Here is a 26,347-nt window from a genome sequence, read left to right as displayed (position 1 = left end):
CACACATCCATACCTTGCCATTTACCATAGAACTGTAGGGTTAGAAGGGACTGCCTGGGTCATCTAGTCCAACCCCCTGCCAAGACTCTTTACTTAAAGCCTTCGACTTAGATTTCAGTCTACATGAATAACACTGTTCTTCTGCTTCTTTTCCTTCCCTCCAAGCCTTAATCATTGCTCTGAATTGCTGGAGTGTCAGCTGGTCTGCAAATATACAGACAGTTCTCACAGTCCTCAAGATGGTCACCATTGGCCTGATTATTGTCCCTGGGATGATGGCGCTAGCTGAAGGTAAGACAATTGCAGCCTGTGTGTGACATCAGACAGGAAGGGGATAATAGCAGGAGACAGGCAGAGGTAGGGGAGTCCTAGGGAGAGCCACAGACAGATGAGAAGGGAGATAGAAAGTGGAGAACAGAGTCAGCAAGAGAGAGACCAGAAAAAGAAAGAGGGCTTGAGAATTTTAGCCAGGAGAAAATCCTCTACTGGAAAAAACCACACTTACCTGTGTCCTGCCCTCAGCCCATTTCTCTTGCACGGTCCTTCTGCTCTTCTTTCATCTCCCAAGGAAGCCAAATCCAAACAGCCCTTCCAAAGTAGGCTGCGTTGTTTGAATGGATTTCTGGTCACTTGCCAAGCTAGGCAGTGCATGACAAGAACACTTGAAATGGCAGCAGTATGGTCAACATGCAGACATCTCCCTACACCCCACTGTTTAGTCCATGTGTGCCAAGCAACCACCTTAAAACGTTACCCTCTCAGGAGCAGCAATTAAATGGGAAGTACAGCATCGCAGAACATGAACTGCAACCACCAAGGCACTTAGTGAAAATAGGTGCTTTATCATAGTGCTTGACCCCCTCCCAGCCCCTCGGTCACACAACAGGTACGTGGCTGCATTGCTCCTACCTCACCTAGGATGGGCGTTGACTAATACCCCTTCCCGGGGAGAAGGAGACGAAGGCTGCATGTCATTGAATCAGTTGCTAGTCCAGCAGATGATGCGGGCCTTGGGATGTTCCATGCCAGCTCAGTGCAGGTTTGGACTTGTCTTTCTTTCTGAGAAACGTGAAGTGGAGGCACATTCAGGTTGCAGCAGTGCTCTGACATGGATGGATTGCACATCGTTTAAAAATAGTATTTCTGTACAGACTGATGTTGAATCAGCGAGGCATCTTTAATCTAGTAGACAAAGGCATAATAAGATCCAACAGCTGGAAGCTGAAGCTAGATACATTCAGGCAGGAAGTAAGGTCAGGCAGTCAGGGTAATTAATCCCTGGAACAGATTACCAAGGGATATGGTGGATTCTTCACCCTTGAAAATCAAATGGGATCTCTTTCTAAAAGATGTGCTCTAGCTCAACCCCAAGTTACCAGGTGGGGCTGCATTAGTTACGGGGTGAAAATCTGTGTGTTTTGTTATGTGAGAGGTCAGACTAGATGATCATGATCAATTTTGTCCTTAACAATCTTTGAAATTTGAGGAGTCATTTTAGCCTGGCTCTGTAGAGTCTCTCTGAGCTAGCACTGTGCTGTCGGAGCTACAGCAGTGGCTTTGCTGGTTGAATTCTTAGCACCAACTTCTCAGAGGGACCATCAGATTTATTTGTTGTATTTCCATCTCCCCTCAGGTCACTGTGAGAGTTTCCAGAATGCTTTTGACACTAGCTCGCTGGCTCTGGACAAGCTGCCTCTGGCTTTTTACTCTGGAATGTTTGCATATGGAGGATGGTAGGCTTCCATATCTATACTGGACATCTATTCTAGTCACTGGTGAAAGCCAGATAAGTCCCAAAGAGTTCAAATCGCTACAGTATGGAACTTGTGTGGAACTTGTCTCATCACAGTTATAGATTCAAATGCACCCTGGATCAGCAATGGCCAAGTCATCATAGTGGCTGTTTACCTGTCCCCTAGAGACTAGACGAAGACCATTTTACTTAGGCAAAACATCATTCAAGTGCCAAATGAAGTAATGTTGGGGACCTCCAAAGAGCACCTCTGCTCTATCTTAAATATTACAAAGGAAGCTAATGTCCAGAAAGTAAAGATAATGATTTTGCAGGGTGCAACTCAGAGCATCTAAATCCTTAATATCGGGGGAGCAGGGGATAGAGGGAGCTCCAATCCCAATAGTTTGATTTTCTAGGAAAAGATTCTTCCCTCACCACCACCCTTACGAGGAGGCATTTGACTTTCTTTGTAGAAAGTCTCTCTATATTTATGTAGTAAGACACATGGTCTAAGAAAGGATGCTTCTATTCTGGAAGCAAACACCCAGATGCAGCTTGGGAACGGTGACAGATGCATAATCTGTTCCATCTCACTCTTCAAAGCCCAACATGGGAAATGGAATCTCAGGGCCAGACACTTTTCTCTTCTAATTGCAGGTTCTATGTCAACTTTGTAACTGAGGAAATCATAAACCCTGAAAGGTGAGTACCACGGCCAGTTGCTTGAATTCATATCTGGTAGATAAACAAACCACTGAAGAGAATGTCGATTCCCGTGCCCCACAGCTGGAACAGTATAATAATACAAGCTGTTAAAGGGCACAAACGCACTTCAGCACAACAACATGCCAGTTCATAGAAGCCTAAATATTCTTCATATCGAGATTTGACTTGGTGCAATTCATTTATGCACATACCGGCTGTTGTCATATTGGAGCAGACCAGAGGCCTATCAAGGCCTGTTGCCTGGCTTGCGTGGTGGTAGTCAGCCTGATGGTTCAGTGGAGGAGGCTGTGTTGAAGGGGCGGAATTTCTGCTTGACCCCATTAAAGAAAAACGAAAGTTTTAACCAATGGGGTCAGCCCCAGGATAACCACACTAGCTGAGAATTGGGCTTGGTTGGTGTTCTCAAGGCCTATTACACTGTGCTGTACAGCACAGCTTGACTCAACCCTCTTTGAAGCAAAGTTACAATGAGCACCAGTTGTTGTTGTAGCCACGTCAGTCCCAGGATATTAAAGAGACAGAGTGGGTGAGGTAATCTCATTTATTTGACCTCTTTGTAAGGTCGAAAGCTTCTCTCTCTCTCTCACCAACAGAAGCTGATCCAATAAAAGATATTACCTCACCCACCTTGTCTCTCTAATGAGCACCAAGGCAGGAATTTCATCCCATTGCCAGTGGATATGTAGGGATGAAAAAAAAGTGACTTTCTGAGAAAGGGAAAAGAGATATTTAGGGTTGATCCAAATGAAGAGCTTCTTTGATTTTTCCCTTTACAGCGAGGTTTATTCTCACTGTAAATAGGGGTTTAAAAAAGGGACCTAAAATGAGCTCCAATTCTCCCTCAGCGACCGGGTGCCTAACATTAGATGCTTTAGCCTACCAGTTTTGGATCTTCATAGGATGTCTTGCTGATGCAACAGAGGACAAAGGGGACCTACTCACATTTAGCCTTTAGTACCTCCTGATTAGGGAGTATTATGTTAGGCACAGCTCTCTTCTACCCGAGACAAGTATGGATATTTTGGAAAAAGGTCTGAATGGAGAGCCACAAGAAAAAATGTACCACAAGGGAATTTAACAATTGTTTGCTATAACCTCATTCTCACGATTCTGCATTTACATAATCAGCAACCTACAGTCATAATCAGGAGATGCAACGCAGGTGCTAAAGCTGGGCAGGACACTGTTTTCCCATCCTGGTAACAAAATTTCAAATTTTCTTTTCCTGAATCGGGACGAAAAGTTGAAATCTCAAATTTTCATGAACCAACAACTGGGAAAACAGTTTCACTGTGGGTCAATCAAAAACATTTCATTTAACATTTTGAAATGTTCTGTTTTGCCTTTATTTCTCTATAATTAGCTTAGGTTTCTAAACAAAAAGTCATTTCAATGAAAACCAGAGTTTTCCACTTTGGAAGCGTCAAAATGGGATGGTTTGACAATTTCAAAATTTGTCCAAACCAAACCTTCCCCTCAAAAAAGTTCTGGTTTTGACATATCTGCATTTTTCAGTGAAAAAATGTGATGTTGCAAATTCCCAACCAGCTCCACTATATTCACGTGGGATAGAGGTAAACCTGATGGTTAGTTGAAAGGTGCAATAAAGGGGCTGTTTTTATTCTATTGTAGGAATATCCCGCTGAGCGTGATCGTGTCCTTGCTCATTGTTACTCTAGGGTACCTCCTCACTAATGTCTCCTACTACGCAGTCCTGACAGCAGAGGAAGTGCTGGCCTCTGAGGCTGTGGCTGTGGTGAGTGTGGTCCTTTTGTTTTTATTGGATATTTTCAGTGTAACACAGATAGTTCACATCTGGGACCAGAGAGGCTACTGGAGAGAGGCCAGAGAGTCATTAAAGTATAAGCAGAGTCAGAATGGGCTCCACCCTGACATCTGGTGGTGAGCTGTAGAAAAGGACTTCAGGGGCTGATCTCGTTTGCACGGGCACACCCACCCTGCCTACCATGATGGGACTGCTTGCCCAAATGGCCGCCTTGGCTAGCTATGAGTTCAGCATTCAATACCGATCAGGGAGAAGCAATGCAGATGCATTGTCCAGGCGTCTGCAGGCACTGGAAGTTGCTGTGATACCCACAGGAGTGAGAGCTATTTGCAGTGTGAGTCGTCGAGAGCCAGAGGCCCATGAGAGCCTTCATGGATGCGTTGCAGAAGCTCTGGGCATGCCCCCTGAATGCATGCCTTCTGTTTCAGTGAACTATATTGCATTAGACCAATCTCCCTTGCCCATGCTCAATGCGGCTGACTGGCAAGAAGCCCAGCTGCAAGATATTGACATTCGTGATACACTACTTGCCAAAATGGAGGGGCAAAGCCCAGCTGCAGTTGTCCCACCTAACCCTGAGGGTAAACTACTATTGAGAGAATGGACCAAACTAAAACTGATTCAGGGAGTGCTACACTGAATGATCACTGACCCTTTACAAAAGCAGCGAGCACAACTAATGCTGCCAAAAGAGTACAGAGCTCTGGCCATGAGGGCCCTGCATGATGACTTTGGACACTTAGGAATGGAGAGGACTTTGGAACTTATTGGTAGTAGGTTCTATTGGCCCCAGATGGCTGAAAATGTTCGCAGGAAGTGAGAGATATGCGCTCGATGTGTTCAAAGGAAAACTCTGCCCATGAGAGCTGCATATCTGAAGAACATCACCAGCAGCAAACCTTTGGAGCTGGTATGCATTGATTTCTTGTCTTTAGAAGTAGACAAGAGGAATGGTCGGGAACATTTTAGTAGTGACTGACTGTTTTATGCAGCATGCGCAGGCATATCCCACACGTGATCAGAAGGCCACCACTGTCACTCGAGTATTGTGGGAGAAATATTTCTCAGTTTATGGATTCCCGGCTCGGATACACTGACCAGGGGCGGGACTTTGAGAGTCACCTTCTGAAGAAGGTGCTGAAGATAGCAGGAATCAAAAAGTCTAGGACAACGCCTTATCACCCCCAAGGTGATCCTCAGCCAGAGAGGTTCAACCGAACCCTATTAGATATGTTGGGGACTTTGCGACCAAAGCAGAAGGCAACCTGGAGCCAGCATGTTGCGTTTCTGGTGCATGCCTACGCCGCCACAAAGAACAATGCTATGGGAGTCACCCCATATCTCTTGATGTTTGGGCAAGAACCAAGATTACCCATAGACTTGTGCTTTGGTGTATCAGAGGATGGAGATAGCTATGAAACTCATTAGCAATATGTGTCTCGACTAAGAGAAAAGCTGTGCGATGCTTATCACTTAGCTACCTCCACGGCTTGAAAGAACTCAGAATGCAACAAATGTCGATATGATGCTAGGGTACATTCGCAGGAGCTCCAGCCAGGGGACAGAGTCCTGCTGCGAAATTTGGGTATTGCTGGGAAACACAAGATTGCTGACAGATGGAAGGCAATACCTTACCTGGTGATGGAAAAGCTGGGAGATCTGCTGGTCTACGAGATCAGACCTGAAGTGGGTCTAGGGCAAATAAAGACGGTGCATAGAAACCTTTTGCTCCTTGTGGGGGAATTGGTAGGCACCCCTTATGAGACAGGCCACAACAGGGCAATTGGGAAGAACAAAAATGCTAGACCAAAGCCACCATCCAACACGGACAGCGGGCCCCCTGCAGCTAACCTACCCCTATTCAGCACATCCGAGAGTGAGTCTGAGGAGGAAGACACGACCATGATGTATCCTGGAATGGAAACAAGATTTCGGTCTCGATCAGCTGAACCAAGAGAGAGTGCCCCCTCCTCAGCCCTAAACCCTATGGCAAAAGTATTTAGGCCCATTACTGACACCCCTGTGTCACCAATGGGACCCCTGTGTGATGAGACACACAGGTTATTGGACAGTGGAGACATATAGGTGGAGGGTGTCCTGGGCACCTTGGACCTTCCACTGTTAGAACTAGAGATGCAGGGGCCTATGCCAGTAGCCAAGGGATCCTCAAAGGAAACCTCTCCATCCGTCGCTCAAGAAGATATCCCCCATACCACGGCAACAGAGATTCTTAATAGACAGGACAGGGTAATAAGACCAGTAAAATGGTTAACTTATGATGCACCTGGGGTGACTAGTGAGGAGCCAATACATTTAGCAGACAGGCTTGTGGAAGCCATAGTGGGCTTCCTGAGGCCCTTTGGAGGAAACCAATGAGTTGGTATAATAGGAAGTGAGATTTGTTGGGACGACAAATCCTCAGCTGAGGGGAGGATGTAAGCAGAGTCAAAATGGGCTCTACCCTAACATCTGGTGGTGAGCTGTGGAAAAGGACTTCAGGGGCTGATCTCATTTGCGTGGGCACACCCACCCTGCCTAGCACGATGGGACTGCTTGCCCAAATCACTTTGGCTGCTGTGGGATCCCCAGTCTCTGTTATTGGGGCAGGAGTAATAAAGTGTTATCCTGATTATGTGAATCAAGGACAGTAGAACTGTACTTGGCATTTTATGATGGAGGGACTCTCCCTCAATGAGAGGCACAGGCAGAGTCGACGGGGAGCAGCAGCAGTCGACTCACCGCGGTGGAGACCATGGTAAGTCGATCTAAGTACGTCAACTTCATCTACGTTATTCAAGTTGTATAACTTAGATCAATCTCCCCCCTCCTCGCCCCCCAGTGTAGACCAGGGCTTAAGAGCTGAAGTTACTAGAGAGCTGTGTTAAGGGGGGCGGGGGGGAGTGCCTGAAAACATATTGGTGAGCGGCTAGCTGGATGGCTAGTGGAGAGGAGTGGCTCACGGTGAAGACTGCAGCAGAACCCCACGGAGAGGGGTGGGAATCAACCATTGACACGAGCAGCAGAGCACGTAAGGTGCTCCCATACCTCCCCTCTTTCCACCCAGGCTGGGAGATAAACTCCGCAGATGAACTTTTGAACTCTGGCGGGGACTGCACTCACCAGGGACAGAAACTGTGGGAGGGGTGACTTTTGGGTTGCTGGACTCAACAACCAAAGGGAAAGGACACAGCCCAATGTGCTTGGGGATGGGTCTTCTGGTTCATGTTTATGAACCCTAGTTGTGGTGTTTTCCCAATTTAATGCTGAGTTGTTTACCTCATGGTATTAAAGATTTTTGCTATACCAAGACTCTGCGCTTGCGAGAGGGGAAATATTGCCTCTTTGAGGCACCCAGGGATGTGTGTGTAATTTTCCCAGGTCACTGGGTGGGGGCTCGAGCTGGTTTTGCATTGTATTGTTGAAAGGGAACCCCTCTGTACTGAACCCAGCCCTTGCTGCTGTCAACTTGGCCTGGCAGAAGGGTTACAAAAAGAAGGAACAGATTGCAGATTCTTATGTCAGGGAAAATGTCTGTTTAAATGTATGGCAAGAAGGAAGAAGTATAAAGGAGATGGTCTAGGAATAGTATAGATCTCATAAGGAGTCTCTGTCCTCTTTAGCAAGAAGAAATATACTTACAGCCACTGGATTGTAGGGGTTTGCCCCCAATTTTTCATAGGGTTTATATGATCCATTACCCCTTCCACTTTTTGTCCCCCCAGTCCCCAGTCTTGCAGGCTATCACATTATATAAAGTTCTTTATAGTGACAACTTTGCCCTGGCCTCCCAGCAATTCTTCTGAAATGACTCACCTGTTGGATTGCTTGTAAAGTTCTCTTGCCTCTTAGTAATAATGGAGATGGGATTATCTTGAGGTGGTGATAAAACCTGGCTTTTCCACCAGCACAATTATAGAGACAGACATGTGAGACGGGGTAACTGACCCTGAATAACTGGGTTCTCTATTTTCCCCGCAGAGCTTTGTAGATCGAGCTTTTAAGAGCGTTTCCTCAGCAATTCCAATCCTAGTTGCTCTGTCCTGCTTTGGTTCTCTGAATGGAGGAATCTTTGCAGCTGCAAGGTAAAAGCCTGTCCTTTCTAAAAACCAAACATCTCTTCCATACTAAAACCAGCTAATCTTTAGTTCAAACACACTTTCTGCAGCCCTTGACCTGCTAAAAAACATTCATGTCAATCAATGGACTGAAGACACCCTATCACTAGCGAAAGCTATATCAATGCAATAACAAGTATCATGCCATCAGAGCACTTCACAGATAAGGTTGCCATCTATGTGGTATTCCTCTTGTGGCTTTCGTTTTGCTGGTGTGATTTGATTTCTTTCATTGTCTAACATGAAGCTTAAGGGGAAACTCAAGAGCCAGGGAGCTGCAAAAAACACACATGCTATATCATGAGTTCCCCCTGCTGGTGATGAGCAATATTGTATCTATCTTTGTTTCTACAGCTGGTCAAAAAACAAACTTTTCTTTGGAAAAAAATCACACAATCAGAAATATTTTCATTAAAAAAAATCCCAAAATGTCACTGAAAGTTTTGTACAAAATGGAAGTTTTTCACAAAATATCCTTACCTTTTTTCCATCCAGTTCTGTTTCTTTCTAACAGGATGTTGTTTGCAGCTTCCCGGGAAGGACAGTGGCCTCCACTCTTCTCCATGATCCACAGCCGAAGAAACACCCCCTTCCCAGCCCTTTTATTAATGGTGAGCAGAGCTTTCTGGATTCTGAATGAAGCTTGAGCTTGAGGGTTTTTACCTCTCATTCTTAGAGAATGAACTCATCTCCCCCCCCCCCCCCAGCCCATTTCATTAATGGCCTGTGATAATAATATAAAAAATTAAAATGTATCATTTACTACGGGGTAGCACCTAAAGCTCCACTGTACACATGTATCGTATATGACGGCTCCTGTCCCAAGCAGTTGACGGTCTACGGGTGTGTCTACACTGCACACTTTTTTTTGGTGGTATGTAGAGTACATACCCGTGTAGCCTCTCCCCCCAGCACAGGTATAAATAGCAGTGCAGCTGGTGAGGCACAGCATAGGTGAGTAGAGAACAGACCCACCTGAAGGGTGTGGTGGGTATGTATGGGAGGACCTACTTTTACAGGCTCTCTACTCACCCAAGCAATGTCTCCCTGTCTACACGGCTATTTGTAGGGCTGTAGTGGCCTGCTGCCTCCCTGCAGCTGGAGCCTCCCCACCCACACACACAAGGAAAGACACTGGCTGTATGAAGTTAGCAGGGAAAGGCTGTTCCAGCTCCCTGTTGTTGGAGCCTATACCTGCAGCAGGGAAAGGCCATACCAGTGAGGTTTCCTCGTTGCCTCCCCCCACCAGAGCCTATCCCCGACACATGAAGCTACACACCTCAGGGTGGATGCAGCCCATTTTTCACTATGGCACGTAGCTACATGTACCCAGCGTGCAGTGGGCAGCGCTGCACAGTGTTGACGTAGCCTAAAAGACAACGCAGGTGAATGAGACAAGGGAAGGGTAGAGAATAGCAATACAATGGTTTTACGCAAACTAGTGGCAAGTGTCATTCTTAACCAGACACTAGCAGCGATCACAACTCCCACCTGCCGCGCCCTGAACAGATGGGACAGCCCAGACAATGCCAACAGACTGGAATTCTTAAGTGGACTCTCCACTGTCCACATAAACCCCCTGCCATCAGAATTGGCACCATGCAGTGCCCCCACTGCCCAAGAACAGATTGGGTAAGCTGGCTGAACTACTGTACCTTCTCCAGAGCAGGGTTTGGGACACTTTGGTAGGGCAGCATATGGGAAATGTGCACTGCTACTTCTCACGTTGTAGCTATTCATTACCTAGACAAAAGATATCAGTTGACAGCACTATCAAACCTGCCACTCTGTAGGAGTACTACATTCACGTGAACACATTTTTATAGAAGAAAAAACTCCTATTTGGAATCCAATTGTGTAGTAACTAATCTATACAACAAGTGATCTGATTTCAGAGCCCTGGACACCACTTTCTTCCCTCCTTTGTCGGTCACAGAAAGTTGTTGTGTCCTGTTTCATATTAAATTGTAAGCTCTTCAGGACAGGGGCTGCGTACCTGTTTCCACACAGCATCTAGCACAATGCAGCCCTGGTGCCTTCAGGTGCTACCATAATAGAAGAAAGCCCATCAAAGATCTTTGTGGCACCAAGTAACCTGAGACTAATAAAGTGCTTCCTGGAGGGGTCCAAATTCTAGCTTTGGTGGACTTTGCATCAAAGGAAAGGGTTGGCGTTTCATCTATTTCACGAGAGAGAAATTTTTCAAAGGGCAATTTGACACCCAACTCCCATTGACAGTCAGTCGGAACTGGAAATCTAACTCCCATTTGTTCCTTTAAAATCTCCTCCGAAACTAAGTTTTTTAAAAATACCCTTCTCAGCTCAGGGTTTCTTATAGTGCCCCATGAACACAGGATCTCAGAGTTTCCCAAGTAAACTAAATCTGAACAGTAAGGACTTAAGTCTCCTGCTCTTTTCACTTATAGGAGGCCCTGTGATTTAGTTAATACCATAGTTACACACATTGAGAAAACACACCAGCACCATTGAGGAGACTGAAAGAACATAAGACAATAGCACTGTATAACTGTTGTAAGACCTACACAAGTAATATGGGGTGGAAAGGGGAAGCATCTTCCCTAGGTGTTACTGCAGTGCATAATACTGCATTTTTGTCTGTGTCCTAGTTGCCTCTGATCTTCTTGATGGTGTTGATTGGCGATCTCTATGGCCTATTGAACTTCTATAGCTTTTCACGCTGGCTCTTCATAGGACTGGTGACCCTGGGGCTCATGATACATCGTTATCGTCATCCTGAGATACCAAGGCCCTTCAAGGTACAAGAAAACCCAGCTAACGACAGCCACATAAAACAACACAATGTGGGGATTTTGAAAAAGGAATAGTTTAGATGTGAAAGGATAGGAGATGTCCATCCATACTTGGTTGGCAGAAGCGGCTGCATTAGATCAAATGGTCATCCAGTATTCTGTGTTTGTTTCATCTGGAGACAAGGAACCCAAATGGCAAACTATTGTAATTATAGTGAGTTAGATAAGGCCACTAGTTTTTTTCTGCATATAGAATAGCAACAATTGCAGCCTCGTCGCTATTAGCATAGCTTGCAGGAGTTCAGTACTGATATAGTTAATAGCAGTGGTAAGACATGAAAAACGTAGCTGATTTTGCGTGTTTAAGTTTTGTATCTGAGCAGGCAAATGCTCCTACTGACCTACAATAAGTGACAGCTGCAGTGTAGAAAAAGACCACATGATTCTTTCCCACCAAGCACAGCAACACTGCAAAATGTAACCAGTTGAATGAAAACTGTATGCACATCAAATGTTCAGCACAGTTCTCTCAGCTACAACAACTCATTAAGAGGCCAGATTCACTCAACTGGCGTTATCATAGAATATCAGGGTTGGAAGGGACCTCAGATTGTCATCTAGTCCAACCCCCTGCTCAAAGCAGGACCAATCCCCAATTTTTGCCCCAGATCCCTAAATGGCCCCCTCAAGGATTGAACTCACAACGCTGGGTTTAGCAGGCCAATGCTCAAACCACTGAAATCATGCAGGTAAAACAGCAGAAATCTGAAACTTAGGCCAGTTATGGTAAGCTTTGTTGCAACAGAAAACAAAGCTCAGTACAAAAACAATCCAGTCAAGTGGACCCCAAACCAGAATAAAGCTCTCTGTCCTCTGAAGTTCAGGTATTTTCAGGACTACTATAGCTTAGAAAGTGAAACCACTATCACGCAGTTTCAGTGCTTTGTACAAATTTCTTGTTTGTTGTTGCTCGATATTATAACAACAGCAATCTACTAGGTACATGACTGCAAGCTCTGCCAGCTGACTGCTTATAAAGACCTTCCATTTCCTAGATTTCTTCTCTTTTCTAGGTGCCTCTGTTCATCCCATTGGTTTTCACAATAACATGTCTCTTCATCGTGGGAATGTCCCTTTATTCAGACCCTGTGAACACAGGCATTGGCTGTGCCATAACTCTGACTGGTCTGCCTGTCTACTATCTGGTGGTCCAGAAATCAAGAATACCAGCCAGCTGCAGTGCAATGTTCCGTAAGTACAAGCAGTAACTTTAGATCTGAACACTGAATGTCTTTCTAAAAAACAGGCTTTTGTTCAAACGTGTTAATGCAGGAATCTCTCTGCTAAGATTCTGTGGCTGTGTTAATGCAAGTGGTCAGACTAGATGATCATCATAGTTCCTTCTGACCTTAAAAAGGAAGAGATGCATAGACTCAGACTTTAAGACCAGAAGGGACCATCATGATCCTCTAGTCTGACTTCCTGTGCATCACGGGCCACAAAACCTCACCCACCCACTGGTGTCACAGGCCCTAACCTCTGCCTGAGTTACTTGATTTAAATTTTGATTTAAAGACTTCCAGTTACCGAGAATCTACCATTTACTCTAGTTCAAACCAGCAAGTGACTGCTGCCCCACACTGTAATTGTGAAGCAGGGATATTTTAAAGCAAAGAGTGAGGCTTGCATATTCCTATGCAAAATTATGCATACACTAGCAGTGACTCACCCCAAACATCCAATTCTAGGATTAAAAAACATCATTACCCTTCCAACCACAGTCGATAGCAGTAGGCTAGACAGCACTACAATTATCTCCTCACCCTTGATCCACTAGTCATATTCTGTCCGATTCAGGTTCTTACAACTTATCACCATGCATCTGAGGATCTGTTGTCCTGGCCCACCATCAGGCCTATTTGGGAAATAAGGAAGAGTTCTCCAGAAAAAGCACACACAAGACCTCTCTTATGCAACAGGTTGCAAATTATATGTATTATTCTGTTACAGCAGCACCTTGATGCCATAAATCAGGGCCCCGTTGTACTAGGCATCTCCTGGTAAATAGAGGTCAAACAAAACTGCACTGGAAACCACATAGGAATACTTTAAAGGTGGCTGTTTAAGACAGAGGGTTGCAAAGGGGAGTTCGTCCTTGGTGCAGTTTTCACTAATTCTGTCGAAGAGGTGTTGTAGAAGGAGTGCTGGGGGACTCTTTGGACAGAGATTGCCCTAGTTCAACAGTTTTCATTTATGGAATCAGCTTCCTCTTTCCTGCCCCCAAACTAGCTTTCTATTCAGACAGTGTTTTCTCCTCTCACCTCTTCATTGCATTGTGTTTAGATTCCATGACGGTGAAGCTACAGGTCCTGATGGAAGTCATCCCACAGGAAATCCAGACCTACTGAAGGTCTCTTTGTGTTAAGTCTGGGCACTGATGCAAAAGGCCCATTCTTGGCAGCAGCTGGTAAAGAATCCAAGCAAAGGGATCCACAAGACCTTTAATAAGGTCAGACCATAAATAGGGAACAAGGCTATTTTAACGTTAACATTACCATGGTCACCTTCATGAATCCTTACCTAATGCTGGTTTGTTCAGATGCTCGCATATAAAAATGTTTCTTTTTAGAGAATCAGATTACTTCAGTGATGTTACAATCCACTACTCCCAACACCAATAATTCACTACTGTGGGGGTCAAACTGGATCATGACATTTTCCAATAAACGGAGCAAAGGACAAAGCTAACTTCAAGGCATATCATCGTACGAAGTAATAACAGGGAAAAGGAATAAGAAAATATGATAGTTTAGAGAGAAGAAATTGTTTTCCAAAACTCTTAAAGTATGCCTAAGCAACTTTCACACTGAAGCTGCCCAGCATAGACTGAGCAGAGAGTGTCCCTAGAGTCTTTCAGCATATGGAGGGACACATCAGTCTTCTCATCGAACAATGTGGATCATCACAGCCACAATGTGGGAGATCACTCTCCTATCAATAAACTTCTGAACTTCACAACCAAGAAAAAGAGGATTGATAAAATTATTGTGCAGGTCACTACTAGCCCTAGCCCTTAGGCATTAGGTTTATTCTCAAACAGTAAAAGGATTCTTTAAAGGTGATGCTGGAAACGATAGCGGCAGCAGAACTGTTGTATTTAGCAACTAGAACTTTTCCTTCTGTTTTAAAGAAAATGGAAATTGAAAGAAAGGGGAAGACGAGGGTGGAGGGTAAGGATATGCTGAATGTATTATTTTGATACTGCTGTCTGAGAACAATTTGAGTTTTGGAAAAAAGTTTAGAAACAGCTATGGTTAGGGTTTCTCACTCCAGAGTCTGGCAATGCTGCAGAGGGGCTGCTCGCAGCTTCAGAGAGAATGTTATCCTTCCAGCCACTTTGAGCAACTGCACAAACTACAGGGAATCCTCCCAGTAGGCACTATAACCATGTATTCTGCATATGCAATACACATGGATATTTGTCAAGAACGCTACTGAAAATTAAATTTTTAAATGAAAACCCACAAAACAAAAATAGTCCTGTCGGCAGCCACTTCATTACTGAAAAATGCCATTTCTAATCAGGGCAGCTGAGAGACCCACTGGCGCATCATAAATCGCTTCCCATTGTGCTTAAATATTGTGGATTTAACTTTTTAAAGGTGAATTTCATATGGGTAAAAAAGTTGGGTTAATAGTGTTGAAGCTTGACATTATTTTATTTAGCCACAGAAAAGGTACATTAGATACGCTGCATTTCTCCACAATGTCCCACTAGTGCCTCAATCCTGAGCTGGAGAAACAGTGGCTGGGATAGATATTTCAGACTGATGTCACATTTAATGCTTAATCTCCCTGCTAAGACTGGAAACTTTAGTGTCACTTGTGGCACTCGTTTTATGATGTGCACATCTGTCCATTAGCATTTGGAGTGTGATCAACTCCTTTCACAGCCATGAGATAGATAGTAACCTGATCCCCACCAACACAGGCTAAATGTGAACCGACAATCTAGAAGCAAAAGGCTACCTATTATACATCTGAGCCAGCGGTTCTCAAAAACTGTGGGTCGGGACCCCAAAATGGGTCGCAACCCCATTTTAATGGGGTCGCCAGGGCTGGCTTAGACTTGCTGGGGCTTGGGGCTAAAGCCTGAGCCCCACCACCTGGGACTGAAGCCAAAGCCTGAGGTATTCAGCCCTGGGCAGCGGGGCTCTTACAGAAGGGGGCAGGGCCGCCCAGAGGATTCAGGGGGCCTGGGGTCTTCGGCGGCGGGGGTCCTTCCGCTCCAGGTCTTCGTGGCACTTCGAAGACATGGAGCACAAGGACCCCAGCGGCCGAAGACCTGGAGCGGAAGAAGCAGCGGCGAGTCTTCGGCAGCAGGTCCTTCACTCCGGGTGTGTTTGGCGGCACTGAAGGACCTGCTGCCGAAGTGCTGCCAAAAACACTCCTGGGGGCCCGGGGCAAATTGCCCCACTTGCCCCCTCCCATCTGGGTGGCCCTGGAAGGGGGTCATGGTGAAGTTTGAGAACCCCTGATCTGAGCCATCCAAGTGCCTCCTAACACCACTTTTTAAAACATTCAGTTTAAACAATGAAAAATGTTCTTCTGATTGCTTCCCACTCTGAGGATTCAAAACCCTATGATGCAGAAGCATTTTATCCACATAGAAAAGGCACTATATTCTCATAAATAAAATAATTGTCACATGATGGAATCTAAGCATGTAATTCCCCATAGAATTAATTAATTACTATACTGGATCAGTCCCATGGGCCATCCAGTCCAGTATCCTGTCTGACAGTGGCCAACACCAGATGCTTCAGAAGGTGGAAGAAACCTCCCAATACCTACTAATTATAGATTGGCTTAAGAGTGAAGCATGAAGATTAATATCTCTTCCAACGTGTATATTAGCATTAACTAATTAGGAGTTTGTTCACACTCCTCCCCTCCCCATCACAGGAAACTGTATTTGCAGGTCTCAGTTTTGCTGACTTCTTCATAAAAGTGTGGCTTGCAATTTCACAAGTTACCACCAGGGTATATACTCGGATCACAAATATTTCTTTCAGGTGTACTACAGTTTAAATCTCTGTGCACGGGTGGAAATATCACTCCCAATAATTGCACAAAGTTAAACTAGGGAACTATTATTTCTCATTAAAAATGATCTTCGGGGAGGAGTAAGAGATAGTATGATCCCTTTGTGGTAGATTCAAAGGGATCACGAACAAACTCCATGTACTGTATTTTTAGTTATCTTGGGTGTTCCGATGAAGGTTATTTTCCAAAACCGTACAGCACATACAGCAGGAGCACTGAGAAGTACAGATAATTAGAGCTATTAATCCAAATGCAATTCTTTACAAGTTTGCAGCTCTTGTTCTAAAGTCTCGGTATAAGATGGCTTCAGGAAGTCAGACTTCAGGTAGTAAAGACAAAGCACAATGGCTCATGAGCCTGCCTTCAGATGTAACAGAGACAAGGTGGGTGAGCTTACAGAGAGCTCTTCTTCAGGTAAGAAAGCTTGTCTCTCTTGCCAACAGAAATAGGTCTAATAAATTATATTCCCCACCCAGCTTGTCTCACTAATATCCTGTGACTGACATGGCTACAACACTGAATGCTTCAGATGGAACAGTAAGAATTCTGACTTTTGAGACTTTGGTCCTTAATCTTCTTAGCAACTACCAGTAGAGGAGAATAAATTATCAGTGATTTCTCCCACATATAAACCATCTGTCTGTTTATATTTTAATTTCTAATTAGTTTGGTGTGTTAAATGCATTAATTTCCACAGCAATCTTAAAAGGAATAAAAATGGTATACTAGCATTTCCATTCCAGTCCTAATTAACTTTTGTTCTGGGAGTGTTCATGCATTATTTACCAGAGTAAAAGCTTAAATTCCAACGCCTCCCAGAGGGAAGAGTACTTCTACAGCAATGAATATTCAGCATAGCATATTCCAACATACCTATCCTTGTGACTTTGTGTCCAGTAGCACTAACAAACACTAGCAAAAAAGGTGCGTGTTTAACATCCTATTAACTAACATGTTCAATTCCCTGTGTAGACAAGCAATTATAACTTTAAAATGCTACCAGGACAAGGTAAACCTCATGGAGGAGCTTAGGTTTATCTCCAGTAGTGAAGACAAGGCCAATGTGCTAAAGGAAGTACAATGGATGGCTCAAGCCTTCAAAAGTATTAACCACGAGAACTACCCGAACCTCTCTTAACAGAAGAGGTTATCTTGTGAGTTATTAAACTGAAAACTCAGATGTTTGCCCCATTTGGTACAATGTTAGAGTCTATCTAGTAGAATTTCACCTGTCTGGTAAAAAGAGAAAGTATTTTCCCCCAAAAAACCCTTCAGTGTTAAAGGGAATAAGAAAATGCTGTAGTAAAGGTGCAAAAGTCCATCCAGTGATGTTTCCATTCAGTTATTTATTAAATATATAAGTGTGGATATTTTATTGTAATATCTATGCTTAGGGCACTTTTACATGTAGTTCTTGTTCAATCTGCAATGGAGTGAGACTGGTAAAAGGCAAAAAATTAATTATAGTAAAAGGCGCAAGGGGGGAAGAAAGAGCATATGATCTCTCCTTAACAGCCACCACCACCTCCGAAAGCAATAGATTAGCACTCCAAGCAAGCTTCTATATGGCTATGCAGCTTCCTACTCATAACCCGGTGAGAATGCCACTGCCATTGCCTGCATCTCACTCCTGCTTTATTTTAAAATCGGAATATCAGTATGAAAAGCCATTTGATGCATGAGAATGCAATTAGCCTGTTTGGTGGGAACATCTTGTCTTGCTGCAGCACTCCTGGACAGCTTAAGTGCTCTTAACACTTTTTGAAATGTGAGCTTACTTGATAGATTAACATCTTGAGATTCCGTAGAATTATGTGGCTGCACAATTTTAGAAGAGTTTTACTCGGTGAAGTTAAAAAAAACCTATGGAAGGCACATGAAGCACACACTTGGCAAAGTTAATTTGACGTTTTTAATATTTGATGTTTCTGCCCCATTTCCTTAAGATCTCTTATCTCAGAGCCTTCCCTTAAAAAAACCCTTCATATTTGAAGTGCAGAAGAAAATTTCTGCTCAGAAAAATAATGATGGCTGCATGTTTTAAACATGTGGACCAAAGAGCTTGATCATTTACCTTTGGACCATTTCTATCTTATACTGAAGCTCTTTGAGGGCAGTGACTGTCTTCTTTGTTTTTGTACACTACCTAGTAAGTTGGGGTCCTAGTCCATGGCTAAAGTATTTTCTCCTAGTAAGCTGAGAGCCAGCCTGAGAAGTAAGTGGCTTGGCTAGCTAGACAGGATACAAAAACCACAACTTTTGCCATCCTGTTCTTCTGAACCCACTGACACATCATCTAAGATTTTTATACTGTGGCGTGGGCATCACTGTGGTATTGAAGCACACCACTTCCATGGGATAGATGGAGTGTTTCCCCCATGCAAGTGTCTGAAGCAGTTCAGCAGCACACAGCACTCTCTCTGTAGAGAAAAAGAAAGAGAAAGCATTACACTAACTCTAAACGCAGTGTGGCAGTGATTCTTCCTCCAAGTGGTGTGGTGACGCATGAATACAAACTGGGGACCAATGATGATTGTGAAATGAAACATGATGCAGTTGCAGGTGGAATGGACAGAAAAGTAGGCAAGGATAAAAGGAAAATGAGACATTGTTAAGAAAGGAAGGAAGTGTGTGAGTGCGAGAGAAACCCATTCTAACAGAAACAGTACCTCCTCAGTCACAGACAGGAAGAGCTGCTCCCAGTAAAGCCAGAGGCATCAGGAGCATAACGCAAACTTGACCAAAAAGTAAAAATATGAAAAAAAAGAAGCAAGAAGAAAAAGAAAATAATTTCTTTCGGCATTAAAATGCTTCCAAATTGGTTCAATTTCTTGAAGTTTCCTAAGTGATGGACCACTGGAAGTCTCAACCATTTCTTTTTACACTTAGGTGTCAAAAAAGACTGTATACATCCTTGCAAAACGCATTCAGCTCCCAGAGAACGTTCTGATAGAAAGCAAACTTACACTTTAAAATAGTAAGAAAATGTACTGCACTCCCCACATCTTCATCAAAATCCAGAGTCAAACAACAGGCACAAAAATCAGACCTAGAAACAGAATTAAGCATTTTTCCTCATAAGACATTTTTTACAACTTTCTGTATTTACACTTTTAAGCAAGTGAACAAAAACCTGTAGAAATTAAACACTATAGATTGCTAAAATCAAAACATAAGTATTACAACTTTTTAATTTCAATATTTTAAAGTACAGAAACTGGAAACTATGAATATCAAATACAAATTTAAACAAGCCACTTGTCCTCCCCTAGAATAACCAATGTGAGCTACTTATAGAAACTTACAAATCTGAAATAAAATTGAAACAAAAATAAATACTGTACATACATTTTCCCTGCCTGCAGGCAAAAGAGGATGGGAAATACTGTTATGAATTGAAAAAAAAATGCTCTTTAAAGCTGCAGCATCCCCTTTCCCAGCCAAATACTCAACACTGTAGTGCGTTTCTGTAAAAAGACACACCCACACACACCCATCCAACGCATGCACACGGAGACCCCTATTCAGGCAGACAAGCCAGTATTTTCCACAGATGTTCAAAAAAGGATAGAAATTAGACAGAGTAGAAAAGGGAGAGGGAAAGACAAATGGGTCAGCAAAACATTACTACAAAACTAGTAAATATAGCCAAGAACTATCTCCTCTTTCAAATTTAATGGATTTTAAAAAGAGAAATAACTGCCAAAGCACTGACAAAATCAGACATATCCCAGCAGAAGTGATAATTCATATTAATATAATCTGTTAAAGTGATCCCTTTCACTCCCGTCCCACAGCATGAAACTGTTATGGCTTAATTTTTATTAAAAGTAGAAAAAAGTCCTTTTCCAAAAGGAAATGCAGCTTCTGAAGAAGCATGTGCATTTCCTAATCAGTGCTATTCATATTTCCCACCCCCTGCATGATTCACCACTTGTTTTGCAACCAGAAATAGTTTTTTTGTTTTTGTTTTTTTTCAAATGGATGTTGCAGCTTTTTAATCCAGTTTAACCACAAACAGTAAGGCCTTGGTTTCATTTATATTTCTTCCGCAGAATAAAGTGGCTCTAGGTTTGCTTAGTCCCAGGGCCATGAACAACCCTGGTCTGGAAGAGCTTTAAAAAGACACTAAGATTTTTGGTGGCATGGAGGCTAGAGGGGACCACTAGCTATGGTTTGGTTCTAGCCTCAGCCCTGCTCAGTCCCCACAATTACCAACCAAGGGTCAGCCAGATAATGACTCAGCCCTGGGTTAAATTCCTGCAAAGATTTCAAAATTTAGGACTTCGTGCCCTGGTGAATGAAAGCAGCCTATGCCATATAAAAAAACTTGGGAAAGCTGAAGCTTTTTAAAGGATGGCCATGACACTGTGCTCTTATCTCTATTAAAATTAACACAGTACTTCAGCTTAAAAATGTGGTCAGAAAGCAACAATTGTTCATTCTTAACATCAAACCCTTTTGAAATGATTTCTTCAAGAATTATTTCATGTAGAATATTATAGGTTGCATAGGTTATCTACCTCAGAGGTCATTAAGGGCTACCTTGTAGCCAAGCTTTATTAGCAAGTATAGTACAGGAAGAAAGGGGAAAGTTGCTGGAAGAGTCCTTGATATAATTTCTAGGTGGTCTTTCCATTTTCACATATTTCTTTTTAAAAATTATAAGAACTTGAGTACTTGGAGAAGAGCAAACCCCCAAGTGTTCCATTTCATATCATTTTTCCTTCTAGCAACAGAAAGTTTAAAAAATAAGTATAATAATTTTATCTTGAAGTCCAAATTCTTCATATTTTTTTTCTTTAAATATCCTCCTTGAAAATGAGTTCCCATAGGAGGACTCAGTGCTCCTATCCATCTACCCCCCATCCCAAAAGTGAAATGTGAGAAAAGACAGGTTATTTTCTCTCCACCTTTCTCTCAGCACCAGGTTCAGTCCATCTACAAAAAGTTTGGTGCAACAGTGTTTGCTTCCAAGAATATAATAAAAACATCCCAACATACAAATACATGAATAAGTGAGGTCAACACATCCTCTTCATCAAGCTACCAGAAGGAGACTCATTTGTTATCAATCAAGACAATTTCTTTTAAACTGATTGACCGAGGTTACCTCTCACCCCAAATAAAGTTTTAGTCTCTTAAAGACTTCTGCTGGAAGCATGGAAATACGGAGAAAATGGAAATGAACTTCTGCCTGTTGACAGCCTATGAAAAGACATTAGTACACTCACTACAATGGAGAGCCACCTTGAAAAAGTGGGAGAGAAGGGAAGAAAGAAAAAAAACTAGAAATAACCATTAAACATATATGGGTCCAGCCAAGTACTTTTTCCACTAGTAAGATGATAGCTATATACTTTGCTAATGAAGAGGCTTAGAAGGCAGACCAGCTGCAGACAAGTCCCAGGGAAAGCAGCATTTTCTATGTTCCATATTCCAAACCTCCTTATTCAAGATTCCATTGTGGCATATTTCTGTTTCAGTAAGTAGTGTTCTCAGAATCTACATTAAAAAAAAATCAGTCTTTACTCCCCTCCAATTCTGCTTGATGTCCCTTGTGAAATACTTCTGTTGTCTTAATTAATAAAAAAAAGATAGTAAGCGAAAAGCAGTTTGGTTTGGTTTGCCAGAACTGAACCAGTTACTCAAAGCCTGGCAGATTTGACCTGGTTTTCCCTGAGCTGACACAAACAGATCAGAGGTAAGCTTTTTTTCTTATCATTTAAACCAGTATTGATAACATGGTACACATTTATCAAATATTTCCATGAGAATGTATCAGAAGACAGAATTAAATGTTTATACCGAATGTTGAAAGTATTTTTTCTTCTCATCATTACTGACTGGAAAATTTCTTGCCTGAGAAGATTATTATTTGTGGTCACTTTTGAAACCTGTAGAGTAACTGCTCCCTGTCTTTTGTTACTTGGTAATTAGTGAGTATCACTTTTATTGTCTCCTTTCCCATCGCCCTAAACAGGGCTGGTAGCATGTATTAAAAAAAAACTGTCTGCCAACAGAGCTTTAACTCATCCAGTGTGTTTTTGGCTATGGGTTAGCAAAATCAATTAGCTTTGATGTCTACACTACTATCAAATCAAAAGCTGGGCCAAGACGAAGAGAAAAACAATAATTTGCAAGTTCTGGAGAAAGAAAAATCATGAATGCTATTTGCCCTATGCATATCCATGTTATACTTTCTCATCCAGAAATGGGCTGGCCCTCAGCTAGCTAGTTCTGATCTTGCAATAATCAGGAAATCCAGACAGCATATATTTCCATAAATTTCCAAGGGCATTATTCATATTCTAATCTAGCTGTATACATGTAAATCTGCTACATGTAAATCTGGAAGGTAAAATTGAATGTTTTTAAGCACGGCAGGAAGAAGCTATTCAGGACAGAATATGGAGGACAGGCAAACTGAGTAGAGTTAAGACAAATCAATAAATTGGATAGCTAAGCCAAGCCTTTTCACTCTCAATATACAGGAAAAATCCAAGATGGTATCCCTCGCACATCAATGTTTTACTTTTGGCTGGACCCTGCAAAATGCCCTTTTTACAGAATCAAGTAAAGTTGTTCCCCTCTCCCCCCACCCTGAAAAGTTAAATATTTAATTTTATATTACAGAAAAATACAAATTTAAAATCAACATTATTTACAATTAATTCAGAATTGGCATTCACTATCAGCTCTATGTAAAGCATGGCACAAATGATCATTCTGAGATCAGCTAGCTACTAAACTCAACACTTACATATGCACCTGTTAAGACTCAAATTGGCTGTCATGTGCAGCCTTGCAAGCAGCACATGTTCAACTGCCTCCTTAGTTCCTCAGTAAAATATATTTTTGAAGTATACTAATGATCATCACTGGTTTTAGTGCTCCCTCCACCCACCACAGGAAGTAATCTGCCAAATCTTAATTCTGCAATTTATATTCTAAGAATTGTTTCTTCAACCAACACAATTATTCGGAAATATGAAACTTAACCCATCATATTGCACTCTCTCCAATCCCCCAGGAAAAGATAAAAGCTGCTCTCCTCTGTACTAACATTTCAACTACGTTGTATAAATAAAACTTCTCAAAGGGATTTTATTTTCTCCTTGAGAAAAAAAATCACATGACCTGGACCAAACACCAACCATGTCAGGAGGAAGAGCATAAACCCCAATTTGAGGGAGGGGTGCGGTTTAAGACATGTTAGCTACTGAACTTGAATAATCATGCTCTCCTTGTAGACAGAAGAGTCTTTGCTTCTCCACTTTGGTGAGTCAGCAACGTGTACAGAATGGGGAGAGGCTAAGGGAACTAAACTGGCAGAGTGTATGCACCTTACAGGGCAACAAAAGCCCAACCAATAGCTTATAAAGAGCAGAAAAAATATAAAATATGATTCCATATGACTTAATTTAAAAATAATTAATAATGCATCACATCCCTGTTTAAGACTATAACCTGAATATCAAATTTAGGAGTCCAGACTAATTACCATTAATGTGGCTCTCCACTGCACCAAACATACATCATCAAGAACAATAAAAAACCTTCACATTCTTAAATCTAAACTAATAACCCCCACAAAAAAAGTCTTCCAAATAAATAGTTAAAAATGAATTTAAAAGTTGTAAAAATCTGTCAGAAATAAATTATGGATAACCACCTTTATCATCTTCCCCTCATGAATTAGCTCAGACACTACCAGCAACAAAGTGATATTCAAGCCCTGATGAGAGACGGTTTCCCAGTCCATTGTCTCTCTGAAGGTTTCCCCATTCCCAAATGGTTATTGCTGAGCGGGTGTGGCACAGTGAAAATGCAGCATTGGTTTTTTTGTTCATTAGGCAGTGTTCTACATGGTACATGCAAGTCTACTTCGGGCAGAGGAACAGCAGCAGCTCCAGGCTCTGTTGCCCTCAATACTGGCTGTGAAGGAAAGACAGCAGTAGTAGTAGGAGTAGCAGCAGCAGCAGCCGCCACATCAAACAAAGAAGCGTGCATGGCCATTTCGGTTCAACTTAAGGATCTTCCCAAGGCGCTGTTTGGCAGTTGCCATTCCTTTCTTTGGACGCTTGCCTGGAAAATTGAAACCAGTCTATTTTTAGAACAGATTTTGTAAAATCAGATAAACCTAAATGGAAAGCAGATTCTCCCCTGGAGTCTGACTTTTTCAGCGGAAATATTTCTACATTGCAATTCATCTCTGTCTACTTGTTTTGGACCAAAGCAGTGGGCATAATGGACATATATGAAATTCAGCATTACTTTTCTTAAGCTACAGTCAGCATTATAATAGAGAATGTGATTATATACCTCCAGATTTTCCTAGTTTAAATAGGAAAACCCACTAGTCTCTGCTCCCTGAATTGTGCCCTTCCCTCAGATTTGTACTCAAGTAAATTACACAGCTAAGGAGATAACTAGTAAGATCAGCAAGGTACCTTTTAAAGCCTCATACTTTGAGAATCTCAGCTCAGAAAGAGGGGGGGGAAAAAAGCCCAGATGCTTAATCTAAACTAGGTATCATTACTTCATAGCTGATAAATTTATAAAAGTTGTCAACACTAACTAGGGAAAGCTCAAAATTGGGCATAACACCATTAAATCCCTCTTTTTCCACTATACAACTACTCCATGCCAAAATTTGACTGCAAGGTGATGCTTATATGTTGGATTTTTCTCAAAGTCTATGTCTGCACTTTTTGCTGCTTCTGTTTCAGACAAGTTTTTCCTAAGTTTGTAGATAAACAAAAATAGGAAACCAGGTTTTTTGGGGGGGACAAGAGAACAGAAAAAGAAAATGTTACCTTTTGTGGCCTGGTTGCTAATAGGGGGTGGATTTGATGCTGGCCTCTTGGTTGGATGAAGGGGTATAGACAAGGACGTCTCACCATATGGCCTATCAGGGCTGAGGCTGCCATCACTCAGCCGACACTCCCCTTGGATAAGGGTCGAGTCCCGCGTGCACTTGCCATGTTGGAAGCTCAAGCCATTGCTGTGTGTAAAATTTCTGTTCTCCTGAACCTTATGACTAGCTTCTGATGCACCCTCCTTCTTAATATATTTCTGACCTTTACTTGTATCCTGGAGCAGAAGGGGGGCGGGGGGAGAAATCAATCACACATGAGGACTTATAATTTCTGGATGCAAACACCTTTTAATTCTTCTCATTGTACTGCTGGACAAATTAAATATTTCTGAATGAAGATACAGTTCTAACAGGAATAAAGGCTGGTCTGTTTTACCACCCTGTCCATTTTTCTACAGTATATGCCCATTCAAAAACTTAAGTTATAACAACATGATATTTCTGTGTAACTTTTTTCACATGCAGTTATTAAAGTCACTAAAATAGTGGTAAACTGTTTAACTGTTGCGAATACAAATACAGGGAAGTAAGGAACACACAAAAATATATAACCCACTTCTTCCACTTTCATTATTTTGCAGGGACCAAAGTGTGAACACAATGTCCTTGATTTCACAGACAGTTCCAAACTATAATGAACAATATCACAATCAGTGAATATTTAAATTGGCACTTTGTCTTGAATATTCAGTAGTTGAGACACAGCCAGTTCTAAATTAGGAAGTATAAAACCATAAGCCCTATCATGTAATTACATATTCCTGTAGAATACTAAGTTACCATGCAATTAAAATATACAGTTACTAAATAGTATCAGTATCCTGTAACTTGAAGTATTACTAACATTTCTAGTGAACACAAGCTACAGAGGTAAGATGGACTTTTAAAATGCTATGAAAAATTGGAAGGCTTGGAGAATTGGTAACAGGATTTAGAGTCTTTCATCTTCAGGCCTCTGGCTTGAATCCAGCCCAGATGAAAAACTCAAAGATGACACCAACTACTGACTGTTTGGCGGCCTATGTGAAATGAGTTGAGCTGCCTCAGTCCAGTTTCCAATGGGCAAGCGTCCACATCTCAAAAACCACCACACAATTGACAACCTTGTATGGCAGTATAACTAGAGATGACAAGAAGGGTGAAGAAAGAGGTGAAGTTTCCAAATAAAGTTTGACTGGGCAATATGGGAAAGCTAGAACTTACTCTGTCTGAAGTAAGACTCCATGG

The 26,347-nt window shown here is 42.3% G+C and overlaps 2 protein-coding genes across 3 annotated transcripts in view; one reads left to right on the top strand and one right to left on the bottom strand.

The window, feature by feature from the left end:
* LOC141978293 (cystine/glutamate transporter-like) overlaps nucleotides 1-15,954 on the top strand; it is a 30,249-nt gene extending 14,295 nt beyond the window's left edge. Inside the window, exons 4-12 of the mRNA XM_074940292.1 lie at nucleotides 166-291; nucleotides 1,634-1,733; nucleotides 2,393-2,437; nucleotides 4,094-4,217; nucleotides 8,226-8,329; nucleotides 8,877-8,973; nucleotides 10,990-11,139; nucleotides 12,207-12,384; nucleotides 13,477-15,954. Coding sequence (XP_074796393.1) covers nucleotides 166-291; nucleotides 1,634-1,733; nucleotides 2,393-2,437; nucleotides 4,094-4,217; nucleotides 8,226-8,329; nucleotides 8,877-8,973; nucleotides 10,990-11,139; nucleotides 12,207-12,384; nucleotides 13,477-13,541 — 989 coding nt within the window. The 3' untranslated portion in view covers nucleotides 13,542-15,954. The remainder of the gene's footprint in view (nucleotides 1-165; nucleotides 292-1,633; nucleotides 1,734-2,392; nucleotides 2,438-4,093; nucleotides 4,218-8,225; nucleotides 8,330-8,876; nucleotides 8,974-10,989; nucleotides 11,140-12,206; nucleotides 12,385-13,476) is intronic.
* A 3,293-nt stretch (nucleotides 15,955-19,247) lies between these two features.
* KDM7A (lysine demethylase 7A) overlaps nucleotides 19,248-26,347 on the bottom strand; it is a 93,265-nt gene continuing 86,165 nt past the window's right edge. The window contains exons 19-20 of one of the 2 annotated variants that reach the window (XM_074940282.1): nucleotides 25,059-25,335; nucleotides 19,248-24,327 (exon numbers count right to left, since the gene is read on the bottom strand). In XM_074940282.1, the coding sequence (XP_074796383.1) occupies nucleotides 24,233-24,327; nucleotides 25,059-25,335 (372 nt within the window). In that variant the 3' untranslated portion in view covers nucleotides 19,248-24,232. Of the gene's footprint in view, nucleotides 24,328-24,460; nucleotides 25,336-26,347 lie in introns of those variants that run through there. The other variant, XM_074940274.1, reaches the window with a different exon arrangement.

This window comes from Natator depressus, chromosome 1, assembly GCF_965152275.1.
Source record: "Natator depressus isolate rNatDep1 chromosome 1, rNatDep2.hap1, whole genome shotgun sequence".
NCBI lineage: Eukaryota > Metazoa > Chordata > Testudines > Cheloniidae > Natator > Natator depressus.
Note: the sequence above shows the minus strand (reverse complement) of the source record. Positions and strands in the feature narration are given on the sequence as shown.